The sequence below is a fragment of the Equus quagga genome, chromosome 15 (genome assembly GCF_021613505.1).
Source record: "Equus quagga isolate Etosha38 chromosome 15, UCLA_HA_Equagga_1.0, whole genome shotgun sequence".
Classification (NCBI taxonomy): Eukaryota; Metazoa; Chordata; class Mammalia; order Perissodactyla; family Equidae; genus Equus; species Equus quagga.
In genome coordinates, this window is record NC_060281.1 from 20,975,626 (window position 1) to 20,998,315 (window position 22,690).

At 58.6% G+C, this 22,690-nt stretch overlaps 3 protein-coding genes and 1 long non-coding RNA gene across 4 annotated transcripts; 2 read left to right on the top strand and 2 right to left on the bottom strand.

Moving 5' to 3' along the window:
- Positions 1–1,194: 1,194 nt before the first annotated feature.
- Positions 1,195–6,807, bottom strand: TMEM151B (transmembrane protein 151B). Its single transcript, XM_046641130.1, has 3 exons — positions 6,224–6,807; positions 3,627–4,067; positions 1,195–2,329 (listed from the first exon to the last, which is right to left on the bottom strand). The coding sequence occupies exons 1-3, from the start codon at positions 6,347–6,349 to the stop codon at positions 1,205–1,207; spliced, it is 1,692 nt and encodes a 563-aa protein (XP_046497086.1). The 5' UTR covers positions 6,350–6,807; the 3' UTR covers positions 1,195–1,204.
- Positions 6,808–8,583: 1,776 nt separating this feature from the next.
- LOC124227277 (uncharacterized) lies at positions 8,584–14,159 on the bottom strand. Its single transcript, XR_006885438.1, has 3 exons — positions 12,762–14,159; positions 9,199–9,320; positions 8,584–9,006 (listed from the first exon to the last, which is right to left on the bottom strand). It is a non-coding gene; the product is annotated as an uncharacterized LOC124227277 (long non-coding RNA).
- On the top strand, positions 11,205–18,597 carry NFKBIE (NFKB inhibitor epsilon). The gene is made up of 6 exons (XM_046641135.1): positions 11,205–11,810; positions 14,169–14,271; positions 14,988–15,210; positions 16,238–16,326; positions 16,500–16,739; positions 17,493–18,597. Exons 1-6 carry the CDS (start codon positions 11,443–11,445, stop codon positions 17,556–17,558), a joined length of 1,089 nt encoding a protein of 362 aa, XP_046497091.1. The 5' UTR covers positions 11,205–11,442; the 3' UTR covers positions 17,559–18,597.
- Positions 18,598–18,895: 298 nt separating this feature from the next.
- Positions 18,896–22,633, top strand: SLC35B2 (solute carrier family 35 member B2). The gene is made up of 4 exons (XM_046639785.1): positions 18,896–19,340; positions 19,864–20,057; positions 20,243–20,397; positions 21,120–22,633. Exons 1-4 carry the CDS (start codon positions 19,330–19,332, stop codon positions 22,056–22,058), a joined length of 1,299 nt encoding a protein of 432 aa, XP_046495741.1. The 5' UTR covers positions 18,896–19,329; the 3' UTR covers positions 22,059–22,633.
- Positions 22,634–22,690: the final 57 nt, after the last annotated feature.

A 22,690-nucleotide genomic window follows, 5' to 3' on the forward strand; every position in this document is an offset into this window, starting at 1 on the left:
TCCCGTCCTCCGCCCTGCAGAGGCAATGTGTGGGGACCACTTTCCACTCCTCCCCACAAGTCTGGGGGAGGCAAGGGCCACCCCCCCCCACAGACACCCCTACCTCTGGAGGTCCTTTCACTCTACCCTCCACTGCCCTCTCCTCTTTGCCTCCCACCTGTGTCCAGAGATCCTCGCTGTCACCCAGGTTTGCTTCCACTCTCTGCACTCAGTCATTCACGTTGGCCAGCAGTACCCCTGGGCGGTACCTCACCCTCTCTGAAATGAGCACCCTCCCAGAACCCAGGTGTGGAGGCTGCTGCCAGGAGGCTGCAGAGCTTAGAGAAAAGGCTGAGTGAGGTACACTGCCCTCCACATTTTGCCTCCCCCCACCGTCCTCCCCGCTGGCAACAGCTCTTCAGAACCAGGGAGAGGGAGGGGGAGGGGAGGAAGGGGAGTGACGTCTGTGTGGTGAGCACAGTCCCTCCGGACCCGGACTCCCGGGGCCCAGCGAGATAAACAACAGCGGAGAGAGTGACAGAAAGGAAACCCCGACCTTTGGGGCCAGCGCCAAAACGATAGCAACATTTCCACGGTTTTGAGATGGCGCATCCGGGCTGACACCTGGCCCCAGCCTCAGACCCACTGAAGTCATTAGCAGGTTGGAAGCCAGCCCTGCTGTTCAGCAAACCACTGCCCCTCAGCAGAGAGGCCCCAGTGGGGCGGGGCAGCGGGGGAAGGAAAGCCCCAATTTCCCTTCCCCACAGCCTCTAAACCTCCCCAGCTCCACAGCGAGGGCCTCGCACTTGAGACGAGGCCCAATGTGGGTCCCACCGCACAGTCGCCACATAACAGTCAGAAAATCCGTTGAAAGGCTGGGCAGGAAACCTCGAGTGTGCGTGTAGGAAGGGGAGGTGCCCCCTTAGGAACTCAGGGGCCGGGCTGGAAGAAACGGCTCTGCCGGCTGGGATGTTCTCGGAGCCGCCCACTCCCACCCTCCTCACTGTCTCTTTAGGTATAGGGAGGACGGGGGCGGGGGTGGGGGGGGGAGCATGGGGCGTGTCTCGGCCCCATCCGGGTCTGTCCCGCGCACTCTTGCCTCCCCCACCCCCCGCAGTGCCCAGCACAACCTCAGTCACCATAGTGACTCCCCCTGCTACAGGCAGGGAGCACGGTCCAGCGAGGGGCAGCGGGCAGGCTAGCGGACCTGTCCAGGCGCCGAGGATCACAGTGAGGTCTCTACGCAGGAGCCGTGGCGGTGCAGCGGCCGGTGGCTGTGGCCCAGACACCCCTCCTGCCGGTGCACGATGAGCACCGGGAAGTAGAGGGCGTCGTGGTAGGGCGGCGGCGGCCCGGCCTCCTCCTCGTCGTCGTCCTCGTCGTCCCCCATGCTCGCCTGGCTCGACAGCCGCGTCTGCTCCGTGGGGCAGCTCGCCTCGTTGACGCTCCCGCTCCGGCTGCGCCACAGGCAGCTACGCCGGGAGCCATAGAGGCGGCCGAGCGAGAAGCGGCTGCCCGCGCAGGCCGGCCCCCCGCCGGGCCCCGGGCCGGCCCGCGGGCTGGCGCAGATGCTCAGCGCGCTGCGCGAGAAGATGGACGAGCTGCTGACGGCGCGCTGGCAGTGCTCGCAGCTGCGCCGGTACGGGGCCACGCCCGCCGCGCCCGGGCCGCCCACGCCGCCGTAGCGGCACGAGGGCGCGTAGCCGGCCGCGCCCCCCGCGCAGCGCGCCCCCAGCCCCGCCAAGTCCATGAGCACCGCCTCGGAGTAGCTGGGCACCAGCTGCTGGTTGGAGCGGATGTGCCACTCGAGCTCTGTGCTGTCCACCGTGTTGACCCGCGGCAGGCGGTGGGTGAGCGGGGGCAGCAGCTCGTCGCTGGGGCTCAGGCCGCCGCCCGCGCTGCTCGCCGAGCCCGGGCCCTCCAGACCGAAGAGCTTCTCCACGTGGTAGTGCGCATAGGCTGTGCGGTACTCAGCCAGCACGCGCAGCGGCCACGACAGCGTGAGCAGCGCCGCGGCCCAGAAGGCCGACGAGCAGGCGTACCACGGCGGCCTGGCCGGGTCCGGGAAGGCCACCATGAATTCGCGGAAGTCCACGTTCTTGAGGTGCATACCCTCGCGCGCCTCCATGTAGTCGTCCAGGCCCTCGTTCTCGGCGAAGAAGCGCGCGCGCTGGCACAGGTAGGCGTTCTCGGCCTCCACGCTGGCGAAGCTGAAGCACTTGGTGAAGCGCAGCCGCGTGGCCGGCGCGCCCTCCAGCCCCACCAGCGCCTTGGACACGTCGCGGACGCCACACCGCGCATAGTCGAACTCGGCCTCCGCCACGTGCGTGTTGACGCGCTCATGGTAGACCTGCGGAGCAGGGGAAGGCGGCGGGAGTCGCTTGTGTCCGCTCACTCTCGTCCGCCCCATCGCTGCTCTTGTTGCCTGGTCAAACCCTGAGCCTATCCCGGTTGGAGCCGGGTAGCATCTTAGCATCTGGTTTATAGAGAACCTGAGGCCCTCACCCTAATCAGTGAGTTAGAGATGAGGGCAAAAGTAAAACTCAGCTGTACCAGTGTGCATTCTACTTTAAATTAAGCCCTGCCTTCTCTAGGGGTCAGGCCACGGCCATGAACTGCCCCTCCAGCTTGCCTGACCCTTTTGTTAGTGTCTCCGTTGTCCCACACTGCCCTTCATCACCACGAACAGCCTGCCCTTCTTCCCTTTACGAGTGTGTTTCCAGTGGGCCCTCCGGAGGAGCTCCTTGGCGAACACCTTTGTCTCTGGTCTCCCTGTTCCCGTCTTAGCAGTCACCCAGCCTCCTTCCTGATCCTTATAGGCCCCAGGCTTCTGTTTACCCATCCCAATACTGAGACAGAGGTCACCCTCATCTGGGAGTATCGCCTCCTCCTCTTCCTCCAGGGCCCCAATATATCTAATTATATATATATCTATATATATAATTATATATATATCTAATTATATATATATATATAATATATCTCCCCAATATATCCAGGGAGTGCTGATTGACAACCCCCCCACCCCACCCCTTGTGGGGCCTCCCAAGACTACCTCCACCTTTTTGCCAGCTGACTCCCACCTCTGGGATCCTTGGACGTGGGATCAGAGGCCCTGGGTTTGAGTCTAGTACCACCACTTAGCAGCCGCAGACCTTGGACAAGTCACTGAGCTTAGGTCTCCTTAGCTGTGAAAGAGGACTTGGTAGCAGCCGCCTCACAGAGCAGGTGAGAGCATGCTGTGAGACGTGCATATGAAGTCATCTCCAACTGTTAAGCACTAAACAGTGTAGATCCCGCAGCCAGACTACAGACTAGCTGTTTGACTTTGAGCAAGTTACTTAACCTCTCCAAGCCTCAGTTTCCTCATGTGTAAAATGGCTCGTAGTGTTGTTAGGAGAGTTAAATAAATGATTTAAGATTTGTAAAGCACTTGGAGCAAAGCCAGGCTGCCAGTAAGCGTTTGTTGTTATATGGTGGTTATTATTGCCCTCCCGTCGCAGGGCCCACAGGAGCTCACTGCTGCCTGTGCTCTTCCCGCTGGGGGCAGTCACGCAGGGTCCCAGAAGCCCCTCCCATCTGGACTAGCCTGCACTCCACCCCCCCCCCCCCCCCCCCCCCCCCCCCCCCCCGCCCCGGCCCCTCACCTGGGTGGTGGTGTAGGCATCTCCGTTGCGATATCGGGTGACCTGGCGGGTGCGGCGGACATAGTGGTAGCTGATGGCCTTCCACCAGATGCAGGGCGTGGCCTGCTGCATGCGGCCCACGCGCTCCCGCACGCTGCTCACGTCAACACGGTGCTGCAGCTCATGGCGGGCTTGGCAGTGCCAACACTCCACCAGGTAGACGGCGTACAGCATGAGCAGGAAGGCCAAGGGGATGTAGACATAGCCGTTGGAGCAGGGGCTGTCGTGGTACATGAGGCTGTTGCCCTGGTAGGCGCTGCTGAAGGTGAGGCGGGTCACCGTGGTGACGTGGCACCAGGCCACGGCCCCCAGGCAGCCGTACATGAGCAGTGAGAGCAGCAGGCACTTCCAGTGGGACTCACGGCAGAGGGACTTGGTGAAAGAGGGCTGGATGGGACGCTGCTGCTCAGATGGGCAGGGAAAGGGGCCGAGATGAGTGGGGAGTGAGACAGAGCGGCAGGACCCAGCACAGAGATGGATGCAGGGATGGAGGGGCAGAGGCCAGCATCAGAGATGACAGGCAGAGACAGACAGCGATGTGGAGAGAAAAGGTAAAACCAGGAGGAGAGCCAAGGACCAGATATAAACACAGAAGTGACCCAGAGTGAGCCATGAGGACAGGAAAAGGGAACAGAATGCCAATACAGGGAAGGGCAGAGAGGGATCAGAGCCAGAGATGGAGGGAGGAGGCCCAGGTGACATAGAAGACACAGATGGATAGGATGGCACCCAGAGAAACAGAGTCCAAAGACAGACACAAAGATGGCAATGAAACAGGAGGTGTGGATGGGGAAGACAGGGGAGGACAGACAGGCATCAGCAAAGGCAGGTCCCCAGCCCAGATCCCTTCCAGGTGTTCCAAGAAAGAAGGGAGGGGCCCACTGTCATCATCTTCCCACGTAACAGGTGGGGCCCTCACTCCTAGATTTTTGCAGTCCTTAGTTCTGGAAGAGCCACTCCTCTCTGATCCATCCACCTCCCTGTCCCTCACAGACAGCCTCATGCCTCCTTTGGAAGGAGACCCCCAGGAAACCTTAGGCCCTGTCTCTTTCCCCCACATTCTGGACCCCAGGCCTCCTGTGAGTCTCCCTCCTGCACCCTAACATCCTAAGATGGGAGGGGGGGTGGTTGGGCGTCCATGAGCAGAAGGCTGTCCAGGAGGAGAGATCCAGAAGGGCAGAGACATATGGCTGGGGAGAGAGGATGTAAGACAAGGTAGGAGGGTAGGGAGGAAGACGTTTGCAGCCCAGCCATTTATCAAGAGAAGACAATTTTTGGTGCTCTCCCAGGGCCTGTTAAAGGACTTGGCACATTCTGTCCCACGGTCGCCCCAGAGAGTTGTTTACATGTCTGGCTCCCCACTAGACTGGGTGCTCCTGAAGGCAGGCCTCGTTCTCTTTGCATCCAGGGCTCACCAGGGTGCTGGCACCCAGCAGCCTCTTAATAGACGAGTACTGAGCTGGATTTCTGGTGGAGGCCTGCGCTTTCCCACTCCTCCCCACACACACCCTCCTGCTGAGATGCTGACTTATTCCCTCAATTCCCCAGGCCTGACCTGGAGGCCGGCCAGGGGAAGGGAGAAAAGGGCGGAAAGGCAGAGCACAGTAACAGGCAGCGAGCCCTGGACCTAGTGTGGAGTCAGGGAAAGATCTGGAAGGGCAGATAGGTAGGTAGGCTAGGACACAGCACACAGCATACACAAGCAAGATTCGGGTGCACGTGCCTTTGGGGAGCTCTGTCCTTGGGGGGGTGTGCATATGTGCACCTTCATGTGCCCACCTGGGTGTGCACTTGTCCCAATGAGAGCACATCTGAACGGGGCTCTACCTGCAGGTCCGTCCCCGCCTGTGTGCTTCTGCCCTAGTGCAGTGTGTGTGTGTGCACGTGTGTGTGTGTGCACGAGTGTGCACGGGAGATACAGGGGTAGCGAAGTGCTCCTGGTACTTTCCTCAGTCCCTTTGTTTCCAGGTTCAGAGGACTGAAGGGTAAGGCCCCCAACTAGGGATATGCTTAGTACCAACATTCTGAAGGATTCCTGGACTCAGGGACCTGCGCGGGCTGCATGGACACTGGGATAAAGAGGCGCACATCCTCACACACACACTCCCAGTGACCCCGGGGGGGACCGCCTCTGTACACATTTGACCTTCTTAGGACCCCAGTTCAGGTAATACTACCATTTCCCCATGGTACTCTCCTGCCTCTGTAGCCCCTGCAAGTCGCCCTTCCTGGCCTTCGAGATAGCATCCCCCTCCACGAGATAGGATCCTTGCCACCCTCCCCACCCCGATCCGCCCGGGGTCCGCGAGGCTCCGCCCCTAGGCCCCTCCTCCTGCCCGGGACCCCCTGAGCCCCGCCCCCGGCGCGGCCCCTTCCCCGCCGCCGCGGACAGCTCTGGCCGCTGGTGGGGGCAGCGGCGAGGGACTGCGGCTGCGGCGGCCGGCTCGGGGTGCGGGGCGCCGGCCGCGCTGCGGCGGAACCCGCGGGGGCCGCGCGCGGCGGGGGATGGGGGGCCAGGCTGCGGCCGCGCCCGGGGAAGGGGCGCCGCCGGCTCTCACCTCCTCTCGGGCGGGGCCCTCGTCCGCCGCCGCCGCCGCCGTGGGCTCCTCCGGGACCCCGGGGCCGCCACCGCCGCCGCCGCCGCCGCCGGCGCTCTCTCCCGCGGCCGAGCCAGGGGGGGACATGGCGTAGAGGGGGCGAGTCGAGCTCAGGGCCTCCCGGAGGGCTGCCGGGGGCCGGGGGCATCCTGCGCGGGCCCTGGGGAGGGGGCGGGAGGGGGCGGGGCCCTCGCTGCTCCCCACCCCCCGCCGGGGGGAGGGGGCCTGGGAGGGGGTCTGGACAGGGCGCCGGGGGTAAGGGGCTGGGGGCTGGGGGCTGGGGGTGGGGAGGCGGGCTGGGGGGCCGGGCTGGGGGGGCCGGGGCCGGGGGCGGGTGTCACCTTGAGGCCCTCGCGGCGCCGCTCCGCCTCCCGCCCGCTCCCGCCGCCGCCTTTTGTCTGAGCCGAGCTGGAGCCAGCGCGCCCCCCCTCTTCCTCCCAGCGCCGGAGCCCCGCCCCCGGCCCCCCAAACTCCGCCTTCCCCAAGCCTACCTAATAACCACCCCCCAAAGGGGAGAAGCAACAGGGGCTCCGTGCACCCTTTCTCCACTCCCAGCCCTGCTCACCACACGCCCACCCCAACATCCTAGGAAGGTCTATGCTGCAACTCCTCTCTGTCTATTCTCCGTGGAGGGGGCGCCAGAGGTTCAACCAACATCCCTCCCCATCCTTGGTTCCCGCAAATTCCTGGGGCTGAGGGTGGGAGAGGAAATTGAGTCTTGGAACCCTAGGGAAGAGCCTTATTCGCAGTTGGGTGGTAAACGGTTAAGGCAGGAGTCAGACTTCAGAGGCCAGTCCCAGCTGAACAGGCATGGAATAGAATGAAGGGAAAAGGCTTGGAGCTAGAAGTAAGGAAGGACTAACAGAGGGCAGAGAGGAGGACATTGGAACCAGCCTTTACTGAGCCATCTTCGCTCCCTAGAAGAGCCCCAGAGAAGCACTGAAGTGTGTACATTGCCCCAGGCTGGAGATCTGGAAACCAGGCTCTGCCATTAATGTATTGTGTGAACTTGGGTAAGTGCCTTCTCCTCTCTGAGCCTTAGTTTCCTCATCTGTGCAGGGAGGAGGGTGACTGGACAATCTCTAAGACTCTGGCCTTCTTCTGTGAGTGTAGGAGGCAAAGTCACAGACCACAGATCAGGCAGCCTAGTCTTCGTGTCTTCTACCCACCCTGCTTTTCTCTGCACCACCTAAGACAGGCAGAAAGGAAACTGACATTCATTCATTCACTCATTCATTCATTTCTGGATGCATACTGTGTGCCCTGTTCTGAAATGAAACACACAATTTTCTACCCTCAAGGAGCATCAAGTCTAAGGTGGGGGCGGGGGGGTCACATGGAAAGTAATCATTATGATAGAGTAGGATAAAGCCAATGCATGATCAATCTGTGTGTGCACAGTCACTATGGCCTCCTACTGTGTGTCATGTGCTACATTAAAGGCTTTGACATATAGTCACTGTGTCTCCATTTACCCACAAGGAACCGAGGCAGAGGGAGGGTAAGTGACTTACACAAGGTCACCCGCTAGGACTCACGGCGCTAGTCCTAGAATCCAGATCTTTCCCATTCAGAAGTCCATGGGGATATTTGGGGGTAGGAAGTTAGCTTGAGGCAAAGCCTGGACTTCTGATCTTTGGAGCTAGGGGAAAGCACACCAATCTGCTGGGACGATCCTGTCCCTCATCTGGTGCAGAAGAGCCACCACCTCCACCCCCACCACGGACACACCCCCCACTCCTGGTTCTGCCTCCGTTTTCCTACTCTTCCCTTTCCAGGTGAGGTGAAGGGGGCCCTCTGTCCGCCTATCGCTTCAGAACTATCCAGGCTGCATGGTCCTCCCCAGGTCACTGAGTTCATCCTCCCTGCCCAAACAGGGGAAGATGTGGTCCTTAAGAGGCAGGGGTTCTCCTTCGCTCCCATGGCAGAAGGAATCTCACTTGGTGGCTCATTCCAATGTCTCCTGCCCATGGTTTTTGGGAACTCATGCCTCACAGCTAACTCCAGCCCCTCCTCTTCTGGTTTCAGCTCATCCCACCCAGTTCACTGCAGACAGAGAGCAGAGGTCCTAACCCTGGCCTTTCATAACCCAGATAGGATCCGCACCCTCCCCATTTAGTTGTTATCTTACTCTGGCCTGCCATCCCTGCTGCTTTCCCGTCTCCGCTTCACGGGGCTTTAGAAGAGAGAGAGCCCATCTTTCAGCCAATCCCAGAGCTCCCAAGAGATAAAAGACCACCCTCCCTCTTTGCCACTCACACACATGACCCTTCCTTAGAAGCCCAGGCAAAAGAGGGTGAGGGGGGGTGGCTGTGAAAAGACCCAACTGGTCATCATGGCAACCAGACCTGTTTCCTGAAGATGAGCCTGGCTGGGGTGTGTGGAAGTGGGGAATGAGGGTCTGAGGAGGGGCATGACAAAGGGAACCAGAAAACACTGGCAGAGACAGAAGACGATGGGAGGGGCCCAGCTTCGGAGAAGACTGGGGCTGAGGAAGTGAAGTCAGGACCCTGACTATCCTGTGGTCAAAATCCGCGGGCCATCTTTCCAGATGACTGCCATGGTCCCTCTCCCCATTCCCGAAGTGTTCCCAGAAGGGCTTCCTGTCAGTGCAGGCTAGGTGGAAGCAGTGGGTGACTCAATGCTGACCTCATGTGGCCAGAAAAGGGGCTGCCACGCACCTGTTATGGTTCCAAGCCAGACACTGCACTTGATCTGGGTAGGTTTTTCCTCAAATTCAGCTTCTGTGTGAATGAGAGGGACAGTCACTGCACAGTCCTGAGTTCTTGTGTCCTTGCAGAGGGCTCGGATGCCCCAACTCCTTAGGCTTTCATAAAGGAAAGAAAATTTCACTGAAAACATTTTTAAAGTTCTCAATTAGTGGCAGGAGAACCTGGCTCTGCACTTTCTGTTTGACCTTGGGCAAGTCAACTCACCTCTCTGGGCCTCAGCTTCCCAACTTTAAAATGGGATGATAGTGCCAGGTTTTGAACCCGAGTGGTTTGGCTCTGGAGTGTACGACTACTTTGGCTCCAGCCTTTGAAGATGGGAGAGGAACCTGTCAGGGGAGGAAGTTGAGAACAGCTGAAATCACACTGACCCCAAGGGAAAGAGATGCCTCAATTTCCTTGGGCTTTCCCCTCATGGTTCCTCACTGCCTCATGCTTGACACATCCTCCCCACTCTGATCGTCCTTGGGGAAGGAGAACAGTGGGTCATCTCCTCCCGTTTGCCTCCCCCCTCTCTTCTCTCTCCACTCATTCCCCCTCCAGAGACTAGGTACTTCTCTTCTCCCTAGCCTGTTTCCCTTCCCATTTCCAGTTCAAATGGCAACTTCTCTGCACCTAACCCTACTGGGCAGTTGGCCCCACTGTGCGCACCCCCCAGCACCCTGCTCTCATTCCTGTCTCAGCACAATCACTCAATGTCATAATTGCCAGAGAACTTTTTGAAAGCTGGAACCATGGGACATTTTTTGGTGGTCAGGGGGTGTGGTTGTTGGTTATCACTCCTACCGTGATATTTGGTTTTGCTTCCAACAGAGAGAACAATGTCAGACATACAGGAGAAGCTTCATATATGTTTGTCAAATGGGTGAATGGATGGATGGATGAATAAATGAGATTGCATGGGGGAGGGCAGTAGGGAAGCTGGTTAGTGGCCATCTACACTCACCCCAGCTCCCTGCCGCCAATGCCAGAGATGGAAAGGGGAGATGTTCCCTTGGGGATGACCTTCTAAGGGTATTTCTGGCCCTAGGTTGACAGCACTTGGGGTAGGGGATAAGTCATGGGGCTCTGGTTGGGGGTTCACTATGTGGGTGGGGTTTGCCTATGGCCTCCCTTAGGCCCAGGGTAACAGAAAAGATGTGCTGGCATTGGGGCCGGGCTGCAGAGGGGACCTCAGCAGAGCACAGCCCAGCATGTCTGGGGCCTCCCCATCCCAGCCCCACCAGGAGGAACTAAACTTCCCTGACCGCTGGGGGTAACCAGATGTTGTAATCACCCGAGGCCACTGTTTCACCCCATGAGGGATGACCACCCTGCTCCTTTAGACAACGAAAAACATGACCATTCTGATTTTTTTAGACAACAGTCTGCCTGAGAAAACCCACTTTCGAAAAACACATCCTCGTGTCCAATTCTGTGTGATCTGGGAAGTTGACACAGGAGACCCTCTATCCAGGACCCAAAGGGAGAGCTGCTCCTTTAAAGACAGTGGGTGTCCCCTTTCCCTACCCAAACTCCTGGGCACTGGTAGAAGAGAAAGCAAGAGAAATGGGCCCGGGATAGGAAGCAATGCGTCCCCCCCCCCCCCCCCCCCCCCCCCCCCCCCCCCCCCACGAGACGCCCAGCTTGCGCAGTGAATAAATATTCCTTTAAAAACAAACGAATGGGGGCTGGCCCCATGGCCAAGTGGTTAAGGTCACGCGCTCTGCTTCAGCGGCCTGGGGTTCGCAGGTTCAGGTCCTGGGCGCAGACACACACACTGCGCTCATCAGGCCATGCTGTGGCAGCATCCCACATAGAAGAACTAGAATGACTTACAACTAGGATGTACAACTACGTACTGGGGTTTCGGGGAGGAAAAAAAGGGGAAGATTGGCAACAGATGTTAGCCCAGGGCCAATCTTTCTCACCAAATGGCATACCTTAAAAAAAACAAACGAATAAATGAATGAATGGAAAAAAATGAATGAAGAAGTGGAGGAGGTGGAAAGAAAGAATGCGTGGAATTAATGAATAGAATGAAGCAGGAAGGGGAAAAGAGTAAATGAATGAATAGTTGGATGAATGAATTACCGGGTGAATTAACGCACGGGTGAGTCAGACCGGGTAACCCCCGGCTGGGAGCCAACGCAGAGGGCGGGGTCAGGGGGATTCCGAAGGGCGGGGCCTTGGCCCGGAAGCGCCCGTCGGGGGCGGGGCCAGGGGGCGGGGCGAGCGCGCGTCCGACCGGGCTGCCCCGCTGCCTGAGTAGCCGCTGCGGTGGTCCTCGCCGGCGCCCCGAGACTGGTCCGTGCTTCTCGCCGAGCGGTCCGGCCCCCGCAACCCGGGAAGGAGGCCACTCCGGGCCGGGCGCCTGCTCTGCACCGCGGCCCTGCAACCCGGAAAGGCCGCCGGCCGAGCCCGGAGCCGGATCCTGCTCGGACCCGGCCCCCGCGGGCCGGCGCCGCGGGCATGTCGGAGGCGAGGAAGGGGCCGGACGAGACGGATGAGAGCCAGTATGACTCGGGCATCGAGTCTTTGCGCTCGCTGCGATCCCTGCCCGAGCCCGCCCCGGCCCCGGCCCCCGGGCCCTCAGACGGCGGCGGCCCCCAGCCCTGGACCCATCCTCCCCGAACCGCCAAGGAGCCACAGGAGAAGGAAGACACAGATGGGGAGCGGGCTGACTCCACCTATGGCTCCTCGTCGCTCACCGAGCCCCTGACCTTGTTGAGGGGCCCCGAGACCGAGGACACAGACCCAGGCTCGCCGCTGCCCCCCGCGGGGGCGCTGAGCCCTCGGCAGCTGGAAGCACTCACTTACATCTCTGAGGACGGAGACACGTGAGTATGGGGGCCAGGCTGAGATGGGACCCCTTCCTCCCGATGCTAACTCGGGTCTTCTCTAAGAGCCACAGCAGGCCGAGCACCCCCACTATGAGGATCCCTCAAAGCACCCGTCCTGGAAGGGACAGTCCCCAGTCTCTCTTCCAAACTCCAAACTTAACTCTGAGCCCGTTTTTGAGCTCTAGCCAGGCCCGGACCAGAGGATCTGGCATCATCTCTCTTTCAGCAGGGCCCTTACCAGCACCTGGAACCCCAGCTAGTATCTTGGAAACCTGCCAATAACCCACCCCTAGGAAGAGAAAATTCCCCTGACCAATCCAGTTTTTTTTTTTTTTTTTTTCCTTGCTGTGGGAGAGGGCATCCTTGTTTGCTCAATATCTGAGATTCCCGGTCCTTGACCTCAGTCAGAATGCCCTGTCTCAAGGAACAAGACATGCCGGTTGCAGGTTGCCAGTGGGGGCCAGGAAGCCAGGGGTGGGGGGACCGCCAGGGTGCAGAGCTGAGGCTGGCCCTGAGGAGGAGGGGTGAGCCAGGCTGGGGCACTGTTGCCCCAGCAGACAGACAGGCGGCTGGCTGCCCCAGCTTACTTCCTCCTCTGCTGAGAAAGGGGAAGTGAAGGCTGGAGTCAGTCTTACCGACACTCTCCACCTCCTGAGCCCCCGAAGTCCCCCCTCACTGTCCTGTCTGACCCCCTCACTTTATCCTTCCTCCCCAAGGTCCAGGTGGAGCTTGGTGGGGACAGAGCTAGGGGGCAGTTGAATAAGAAGCACTAGTGTGGGAGGGGCTGGCCAGTTGAGGACTAGCCCCTCAGGAAGAAGAAAACCCTGGCAGGAGAGGGGGTGGCTGGGATTTGGGGGTGAGAAACAGAGTGGACAGGGCTGGGATCCCAGATCAGGGATAGTGGACTGGGAAGGGTGTGTAGAGGAGCCAGGAGGTGTCTGTGCTGACCTGCTTTTTGGAGATGATCTCCTGATCCTGGATGGCCTTTGACAAAGACAGCTTCTGGACCCAGTGGTGGGAGACGCGTGACCCCAGGCCTTTTTGTATTCTGTGCCCAGATCACCAGCTTTCAGGCCAAGAGCAAGATTGTGGGGGTTCCATGCAGAATATCAATGGCTGACCTTCGACCCAGGGAGTGGGGACTTCTGCCACTGCCGTCCTTTGTTAGCTTCTCAGACCCAGTCTTTACTGTCTCTAGTTAGAGACAGGTGTAGTGTCTAGACTGTGGCAGGTGGATGGAGAGGTGTCAAGACTCCCCAGGGGGTTCCCTGAGAGGAGGGGGCACTTTCTTCCCTTGGAGGAGACTGGGCTGTGGGACATATAGAAATGGGAAGAGGAAGTGGGAGGAAGGGAGACTGACGGAAAGAGGGAGGTGGCTGCAGGAATGTGACCCAGAGAGCAGGCCCTGGCCTAGGGGATTTCCAGAGCGGTTCCTCCCTCCCCCGTCACTCTCTCCTGGGCCTCTCCTGCCGCCTGCCGCCAAGCCTGCCCCCCTCCTCCTGAGCAGCCCCCTCCCCAGCCCAGGCAGGCCTTTCAGCTAAGCTCCCCCCGTCACTAATGCCCCAAGGCAGCTGTCCCTGCGGCCTAGACCCTCCAGCTCGGGCTTTCGTTTTCCCCACCTGATGTGGGGAAACCCCAGGGCTGGAACTTCCCCTCCCAGCTGCCCCCTCTCCTAGGTTAAGGCTCTTTGTCCCCCACAAACGCACATTTTCTGCACTGCCCAGACCTCCCCTCAGAGGTGCACACAGGAGTGTGGGCCTCCGGTCAGGCCCCGCCCCTCTGTGCTTTCTGAGGAGTGGCCCTCCTGACTCCCTGTGAAGGGCACAGGACAGGGTGCCGCTGCAATGTCCCCTTGCTCCTCTCCCCAGAGCTCTGTCTTCTCTCCCTTGGACTGTGGAACATGGAGTGCTGGGGGAGGGGGTGACCCCACCTCTGCCCTCTCTGTTCTCTCTGTTGGGGTGGAGGGAGGTGGGGCGCTCGGCCCTGGAAACCACCTCTGTGCTACCCCGGCAGCTTTCAGTTTGGCTTTGAGCTGCAGCTGCCTGGCAGAGCCCTGGGGCCAGAGGGGAGCCGGGGTGTGGGTAGGCTGGACAGGAAGGCCCTGGCCCTGTCAGCACCCTGCCCACACTCCCACTCAGCCAAGGCCCTCCTGAAGGCCAGAGATGGGAACTTGGAGCTTCTACTCCCAGGATCCTGGCTTCCTGCACCAACCCTTACTTCCTGGCCCAAACTCTCACTTCCTGCACCTATCCTATGGGTAACTACTTAGAAGTTGCCGTGTTCATTCTCACCCCAGGACCCCAGCCCACTCTCTCTGGCCTGGGCCCTGACACTAAACCCTGTCCCTCCCCCTAGGCTGGTCCACCTGGCGGTGATTCATGAGGCCCCAGCTGTGCTGCTCTGTTGCCTAGCTTTGCTGCCCCAGGAGGTTCTGGACATTCAGAACAACCTTTACCAGGTGGGTTGAAAAGGTGGGCTGTGCCCAGATACCCATATCTGCCCTGGCAGCCATCCCCAGCAGCCACACGAGCATCCTTGGGCTGCTGACTCAGGAAACCATTTGCCAGACACTGGACTAGAAGCTGAGGATGCAAACATGAGTAAGATGCAGCCTTTGCCCACAAGATGCTCACAGCCTGGGCTAGGGGACTCATGTCAACACCTAATTACAGCTTGGTGACAAGAGTGGTGATGGAGACACATACCAGCTGCTATGGGATCCGATATCTGTGGAGAGCAGCCAGGGAAGGCTTAATACAGGAGGGGACATCTGAATGGAGCCTTAAAGAGGAGTGTGCCAGGTGGAGATGACCTGCTGCCTCTGTCTTTCCTCCCCCCAACCCCCCCTACAGCCTAGCCCCTGGGGCTAACAGAGGTCTCCCAAGAGGGCAAGAGGCCAGACCCTGCCCCCATCTGTCCTTTCTCCAGGGGCTATGAGAAGAGCAGGGGGACACTTCCCTCATCCTGTCTCCAGAGTTGGGGTCCCAAGAGCCTGGTGGAGAGTGACAGAGGGAAGGGCTTGGTCATGTTTCTTTGGAAGACCAGGGGCTTAGCCTTTATAAGCTGCCTTCAATGAAGGTGCTGGCAGCTGGCAATTCCTATGCCCACCCTAGCAGGTTCCCAGAGGTGGGAGCATGCTGCAGTGGCCCTGTGACCCTCTGTTTGTGCCTACAGACAGCACTCCATCTCGCTGTACATTTGGACCAGCCGGGTGCAGTTCGAGCCCTGGTGCTAAAGGGGGCCAGCCGGGTGTTGCAGGACCGGCACGGCGACACAGCCCTGCATGTGGCCTGCCAGCGCCAGCATCTGGCCTGTGCCCGCTGCCTGCTGGAGGGACGGCCAGAGCCAGGCAGAGGACCACCTCACTCCCTGGACCTCCAGCTGCAAAACTGGCAAGGTCTGGGCAACCTCAGGGCCTAAGGGGATGGGAGACAGAGACCCCACCCTCAGGGAAGACAGGGTAACAACTTTCCATTGACGCACCTCCAGTTCTAAGCACATGGCTACTCATTACATCTTGAATGAATGAATGAATGAATGAATGAATTTGATTTAGTATTTACTGAGAACCTATTGTGTGCTAAAGAGAGAGCTAACCTTGCCCTCAAGATATTCAGTTTAATAGAGATTAGTTGAACTCATTAATTCATTTGACAAAAATGTACTGAGGGCCTTCTATGTGCCAGACGCTATTCTGGGAGCTGGGCTTGCATCTGTGAACAAAACAGAATGACTGAGACAGACAATAAATAGAAGAAATGAGTTCTCTCATGGGTTAAAGGCAGTAAGTGCTATGGGAAAGGCAGAGCAGAGCGAGAAGTGGAATGTGGTGATGGAGGCTGCTGTGATTTTTAAATACGGTGCTCAGGTAAGCTCATGGAGCAGGGACATTGGAGCAAAGACTTGAAGGAGGTGAGGGATATTCATCTGAATCTAGTTCTCTAAGCAGGGGTGGGGGGCGTCCAGGCAGAAAGGAGATAGCAAAAAGGCTAGGGGAGCTCCAGGGAGGAAGTGGCCCCTGGGGAGGGGCTGGGGGCATGAGGATCCAGAGAGCTCTGAAGAAGGTGGCTTTTGGATAAGGATAGGGATGAAGGCAGGGAGAGTTTCACTGGGGGGAGAGAGAGTGGGTGTCTGTATGTGTGTCCGGGGAGGGGGTGTGTATAGGGGGCGTCACTCAGCAACCTGTCCCCTGAAGCGTGCAAGTTTCAATAACATGACTCTGAAAAGGTGGAAACTCTGAGTTCCTTTCCCCTAGACTTTTGAGGGGGTTTTTGGGTTGTGTTTTAACAGTCCTGTGATCAGAGGCATTGAGTGGGCAGTAAGTCCCTTGGGGCTGAGGGGTAGGGAGGTCCCTGATGAGAGGGAGAAAGACGGAGAGAGTTGGTGGCTGCAGATGAGCAGCCCTCACTCTTACCCCATCCCAGGTCTGGCCTGTCTCCACATCGCCACCCTCCAGAGGAACCGGCCACTCATGGAACTGCTGCTTCAGAACGGAGCTGACATTGATGCACAGGTGAGGTGGCCAATCAGGGTGCTGCCCGGCCTAGGGCCTGCCCCACCACTGAGTCCAGCCCTGGGGTCCCCTGTGCAGCAGTCAGAAGTGGTAGCTCTCGCCTCCTTATCCAGGGCCTGGGCTCAGGGTGCTGCCTCTTGAGGACCTTGGCTGACATCCTTCTTCCCCTCCAGGAGGGCACAAGTGGGAAGACAGCACTGCACCTGGCTGTGGAGACCCAGGAACGGGGTCTGGTGCAGTTCCTGCTCCAAGCTGGTGCCCGAGTAGACGCCCGCATGCTCAATGGATGCACGCCTCTGCACCTCGCAGCAGGCCGGGGCCTCAGCAGCATCTCATCCACTCTGTGTGAGGCAGGTGCTGACTCCTTGCTGCGGAACGTGGAAGATGAGACACCCCAGGACCTGGCTGAGGATGTAAGAGGCATATACTCAGCTCTGCTCTCCAGGACCTCCCACACCCTCCCACACCCTCCTCCCACACCAAGACGATGTAAGAGCAGGAAGGACCAAGAAGTTAGGCTCCTGGGCTGTAATCTATGACTGCCACTCACCAACTGTGGGACCTTGGGCAAGCCTCTGCTCCTCTCTCAGCCTGTTTTTCTTAGTTGGTCAGGACCAGGGTGCCCAAACTTGGACTCCTGGAGGAGTCTGAAGCTAAAATGGATCAGTGAAACTAGGTGTAAGACAGCGGGTGGTGGGGCCTGTGGGAGACTGGAGAGTCTATGCACAAGGGTCATTCTTCTCAGCTTCAGCAGGTGGTTACAGAGGAATGTGGACTGAGGATTTCCAGGCTTTCTAATTTTTTCTGAGAGATGAAACCTAGATTTTCTGTACAGTCTTTCCAATTTTTAGATGTTCAATGTAAAAAAATATTCAAAATGTTTTATGAGTATCCCCCCCCCCAAAAAAAAAAACAACCAAACCCATGGGCTCGATTACCTCCTAGGTCCTCCTTAGCTCCATGGAGCAAGGGCTTGCCTAAGGCCTCAGGCCTCTGCCTAGCCCAGAGGGGCCACTTTGGGAATTAGTAAGAAGATTTGTTCCCTGATGTCATTCAGCTGTCATTTGGTGGGGAAGAAATGGCCCAGTAGGTCTCCCCAGCTCCCTCCCCCACTGCTGCCTTTTCCTACGGGCCCTGATCTTGCTTCTCTCTATTGTCTTTCTCAGCCCCTTGCACTTTTGCCCTTCGATGACCTGAAGATCTCAGGGAAGCCACTGCTGTGTGCCGACTGAAGCCAGGGCAGGGTCTGGGGCCCTGGGGGCTCCACCTCTTCCTATCTGGAAGCTGGAGCCACAGCTGCTGCAATTTGGGCCCAGGCAGTGTGCCCTTCTGGTGTCCTGGGGACTGCTGAAGCCAGAGCCTGGGGCCAGCACAGTCCTGAGCTGAGAGGAGGGGTCGAAAATGAGAGAGCCCGTCTGGAAGGAAGAGTTTCCCAGGTGGACAGAGATTCTGAGAAGACTCCCAAAGCCCCCAGTATCCTGGGCGGAGCCTGTTTGCTTCTCCTGAAGATGGCAGAGGCTCTTGTCTCTACCCATGTTGGGTCAGCCTGAAGCTGCCAACCGGAAGGAGAACATGGACCCTCCTGAGTGAGGAGAGAAACTGAAATATGAGCAAGCAGGGTCCTGAGGGGTTCCACCTCACTGCTGCTGAGGACTCTTAAACAGTGTTGTTTAAAGACTTCACACAGACGGCCCCGAACTGAGCATTTGGGGAAGGGGAAGTTTCAATAACATGACACTAAAACAGCAGAGACTTTTTGAAAAGTTTTCCCCCCTAGAGCTGTTTTGTGCGCGTGCATGTCTGTGTGCATTGGGGACTTTTAGACAGGCCTGCCCTGTGACCTTGTGGTGGAGGCTGAGAGAAGGAAATTGTCCCTTGAGCAGGGTAGGGCCTTGCTGGATGGGGCAGGGGGCTAACAGGCCTCAGGCCCTTGCCCTTTCTGTGGAGACACAGAGGGATGGAGGAAGAGAAAGAGAAATGAGAAGACACAGGCAGGAGGCCTCACCACAGCCCTGGAGGTTGCTATTTGGAGGACCTGGAGAGAAGGGCTAGCCTATGGAGGGTGACACGGGAGCTGTGGCTTTTGATGTTCTTTCTCTCATTCCACCTACGTTTGAGGGCCCTGTTTGGTCAGGCCTATGCTGGGATGAAGAATATGGGGAATAAACCAACACAGTCTTTGGCCACATGGAGCTTATAGTCTAGTGAGTGAGACAGCCATTAAATTCATAAACATCCAAATAAATATGTAATTACATGTTGCAATGGATGCTGTGAAGGAAAGGAATAGTGGGAAGGAGAACAGTGGAGTGGGTGGAGGGCCGTACCTTGGGTGGTCAGGGGAGGCCTCTGATGAGTGTCACCTCAACTCAGACATAAGGATGAGTAAGGGGTGAGGGGAGAGCAGTGGGGGAAAGCCTTTGGTGGATTAGAGAAACTGAGAGCTGGCCAGTGGGGCTCTACGGGGGGTGGTGAGTGGGCGAGGTAGACTGGGACCAGGTCATGTAGAGCCTCGAAGGTCACAGGGAGTTGGGGGGACAGAACTGCCAGCCCAGCCGAAAAAAGAAGGAGACATCCGAAAACGGGAAAACAGTAACCTAAGGGGAAGTGCTTGGGACGCAGAACTTCAGTGTCCTCGTCCCTAAGACGACAGTGGTCACCACTACCTCCCAGGCGGGCTGTGAGGGCTAAGGGCGATGACGAAGCAGGGGGAGGCCCGGGGCTGGGGGCTCCCGGCCCCTCAGGGGCAGCCCAGCTCCCGGAAACCGAGGCCCCTCTCCCTCCGGGCCAGGCGGGGGCGCTGTGGCAGGGCGGCGGCCCGGGGCGCTGCGTGGTCGCGGCTGAGGGCGGAGGGGCTGGCGCGGGAGGGAGGCGGGAAGAGCGCGGCACTTCCGCCAGCCGCTCGCTCTCCGGCCGCTCCTGGAGGCGGCAGCGGGAGCGGAGGGCGCGCGAGGCCCGGGGACCCGCATCCCCCGGCCCCCTCCGCCCCACGCGGCCCGGACCATGGACGCCAGGTGGGGGTCTGGGGGAGCGGCGTGCCCACGTGACCGAGCCCCCGGGCCACGTGACTGCCTCTCCTCGGCTCGGGGGGCCGGGTGGGGGCCCGCTGCCAGGCGGCAGGCCGGCGCGGCGCTGCCTCGAGCCGGCGGGCTGGGGGCGCGGCGTGGGCTTGTGCCCCTCAGCGTGGGTGGGGGTTGGGGGGTGAGGGGCGGAGGAGTGGGGAACGCTGGCGCCCCAGGAACCTGGAGGGTGGCTTGTGGGGGGAGGGGAGGGTGCCGCCTCTGGCCGGAGCAGCCGGCGAGCTGGAGGGAACAGAGGGAACCTGTGTGGCCGGAGGGGTGGGGCCGCCCCCGGAGAGGGAGGGAGCCCTGCCTGGCCCGCGCCGGCCCCCCAGGAGAGAGAGAGGCTCTTTGTCCGGGCTGGGCTGCAGCTGAGGGGGGCGGGGAGGAGACTCGGGCCTTTCTCCCGTGTGGTCCCCTCGGAGGGCCGAGTGGATGAGGACCTGCACCCTAATCCTTATGTCTGCCGTCCCCGCAGGTGGTGGGCAGTGGTGCTGCTGGCTGCGCTCCCCTCACTGGGGGCAGGTGGGGAGACCGCCGAAGCCCCTCCGGAGTCATGGACCCAGCTGTGGTTCTTCCGCTTTTTGGTGAATGCTGCTGGCTATGCCAGCTTTATGGTACCTGGCTACCTGCTGGTGCAGTACTTCAGGCGGAAGAACTACCTGGAGACAGGTGTGTGGCGAAAGGGTGGGGAAGTGTACTAGGATTCTTTTATAGTGCTGACCAAACGTCTAAACGGGAAGTGGCTTGGAAAGGGAGGCAGGCCAGCAGGCCCGCCAGCCGAGCAGGCTGGCTGCTCTGGGGAAGATGAGGCGCTAGGGAGAAGACTGGGCCTTGACGTTGTGTGCCTTCTTCAGGCAGGGGTCTTTGCTTCCCTCTGGTGAAGACTTGCGTGTTTGGCAGTGAGCCCAAGGTCTCCGACGAGGTTCCTCTGGCTCCGCGGACAGAGCCGGGAGAGACCACCGCCACTTGGCAGGCCCTGAAGCTGCTCTTCTGTGCCGCTGGGCTTCAGGTGGGTAGGCAGGCGCTGCTTCTCCTCCTGGGTTGGGTCCCGGTGGGCTGGGACTCTGTAGTACCAAAGTTTTCACCCTCCCAGTCCCAACAGTTTGCCGGTTGGTATGTTATGTGTCCCCTCCTGCCAAGGGCACACTGTACTGCCATCTTCTTAGAGGTGGTTGGAGGAAACACTGTCTTTTCTTTCCTCTTACCCTCTCTTCTGTGATTTCTACTATGCTATTATTACACTTCCCCCTGCAATGATGTGTCTCATACTGTAAACCCACTGATAAAAGTTGGAGGAAGCCACTCATGTGAGAGGGGTACTAAGATTCTGGCCTTGTGGCATTCTGGAGTTGGCACTCCTAGTTCCACCTCGTATACTGTGTTGAACTAACAGGTGTCCAAATTTGTCTAAGAATGCTTGCTTCCCAGAATTACTTGAGAATAGATAGGAAAATACTGGGGATGGAGTCAGTTCTAACATGCCCTACTGTGGGGACAGACGGGGTCTGGGTGGTCCTCAAGTATTTCTCATTATAAATGTTTCACACACGACTTGATTCCCGTGAATCAGGCTTGGAGAAGACAGGAAACTTCTGGTTATTACAGAGGAACCAAAATATGTACTGTCCTTTCAGTTATTTCGACATCATCTGGAGGAAGAATGTTGAGATACCCCTTTTTGCCCACTTTTTCCTTCTCATGTCCTCCTGTGTCTCTTCCCTTCCCCACCAGGCATCTTATCTGACTTGGGGAGTGCTGCAGGAAAGAGTGATGACCCGCAGCTATGGGGCCACAGCCACCTCGCCAGGTGAGCGCTTCACAGACTCACAGTTCCTGGTGCTAATGAACCGAGTGCTGGCGCTGATCGTGGCTGGCCTCTCCTGCATCCTCTGCAAGCAGCCCCGGCATGGGGCACCCATGTACCGGTACTCTTTTGCCAGCTTGTCAAATGTGCTTAGCAGCTGGTGCCAGTATGAAGCTCTCAAGTTCGTCAGCTTCCCCACCCAGGTGCTGGCCAAGGCCTCTAAGGTGATCCCTGTTATGCTGATGGGAAAGTTGGTGTCTCGACGCAGCTATGAACACTGGGAATACCTGACAGCCGGCCTCATCTCCATTGGGGTCAGCATGTTTCTGCTGTCCAGTGGACCAGAGCCCCGCAGCTCCCCAGCCACCACGCTCTCAGGCCTCATCCTGTTGGCAGGCTACATTGCCTTTGACAGCTTCACCTCAAACTGGCAGGATGCCTTGTTTGCCTATAAGATGTCATCAGTGCAGATGATGTTTGGGGTCAACTTCTTCTCCTGCCTTTTCACAGTGGGCTCCCTGCTAGAGCAGGGGGCCCTCCTGGAGGCAACTCGCTTCATGGGGCGGCACAGTGAATTCGCTGCACATGCCCTGCTGCTCTCAATTTGCTCAGCGTGTGGCCAGCTCTTCATCTTCTACACTATTGGACAGTTCGGGGCTGCTGTCTTCACCATCATCATGACCCTCCGCCAGGCCTTTGCCATCCTACTCTCCTGTCTCCTCTATGGCCACACTGTCACTGTGGTGGGGGGACTGGGGGTGGCTGTCGTCTTTGCTGCCCTCCTACTCCGAGTCTATGCCCGGGGCCGCCTAAAGCAGCGGGGAAAGAAAGCTATGCCTGTGGAGTCCCCAGTGCAGAAGGTTTGAGAGATCTGAAGGGTGGAGCGACGTAGGACCCTCTCACTATACCAGTTTTCCTCTCCTACTGCTCAAGGGCAGAGAGCAGGTTTTTTCTCAGTATCACAAGGCTTGTTCTGTAGTTGGAGGTGGGGAGCCCAGAGACAACCTTCCCCTTTCGCCTGAAGTTACCCATCTCTGGTAGGCACGATTCTAGTGTAGGGGGCTGTCGAGAAGGCAGAGCACCATCCAAAGCCCCTCCCCTCTCTAATTTCCTGAAGTCTGCCTTGTTGGCTAGGCCGCCAACACCTCACCTGTCTGTCCCCTACCGTGAATGAAATCGCCACCCTTTGACTCCCTGAGACCTGCATTTCTTACTCTGGTGAGAAAAGCACAATTGTAGGCTCCAGATGCTTTCCCAGGAGAGTTGAATGGAAGATGGTGCTGTCTGGGGGAGCGGAGGGGAGAGCCCTGCCCAATGGCACCAACCCCTATACTCCTGGATCCCCAGGCTCTGCTCCAAGAGTCAGTTGGAGGTTTTGGTACTTCAGAAATGTAACTTTTTCCTCATAATTTTATTTTATTAAATTAAATTGCTGCAACGGGTTTGGGTCCTGTTTTGGTTGACTTAACTACATGCTTTCGGAAAGGACTGATAAAAG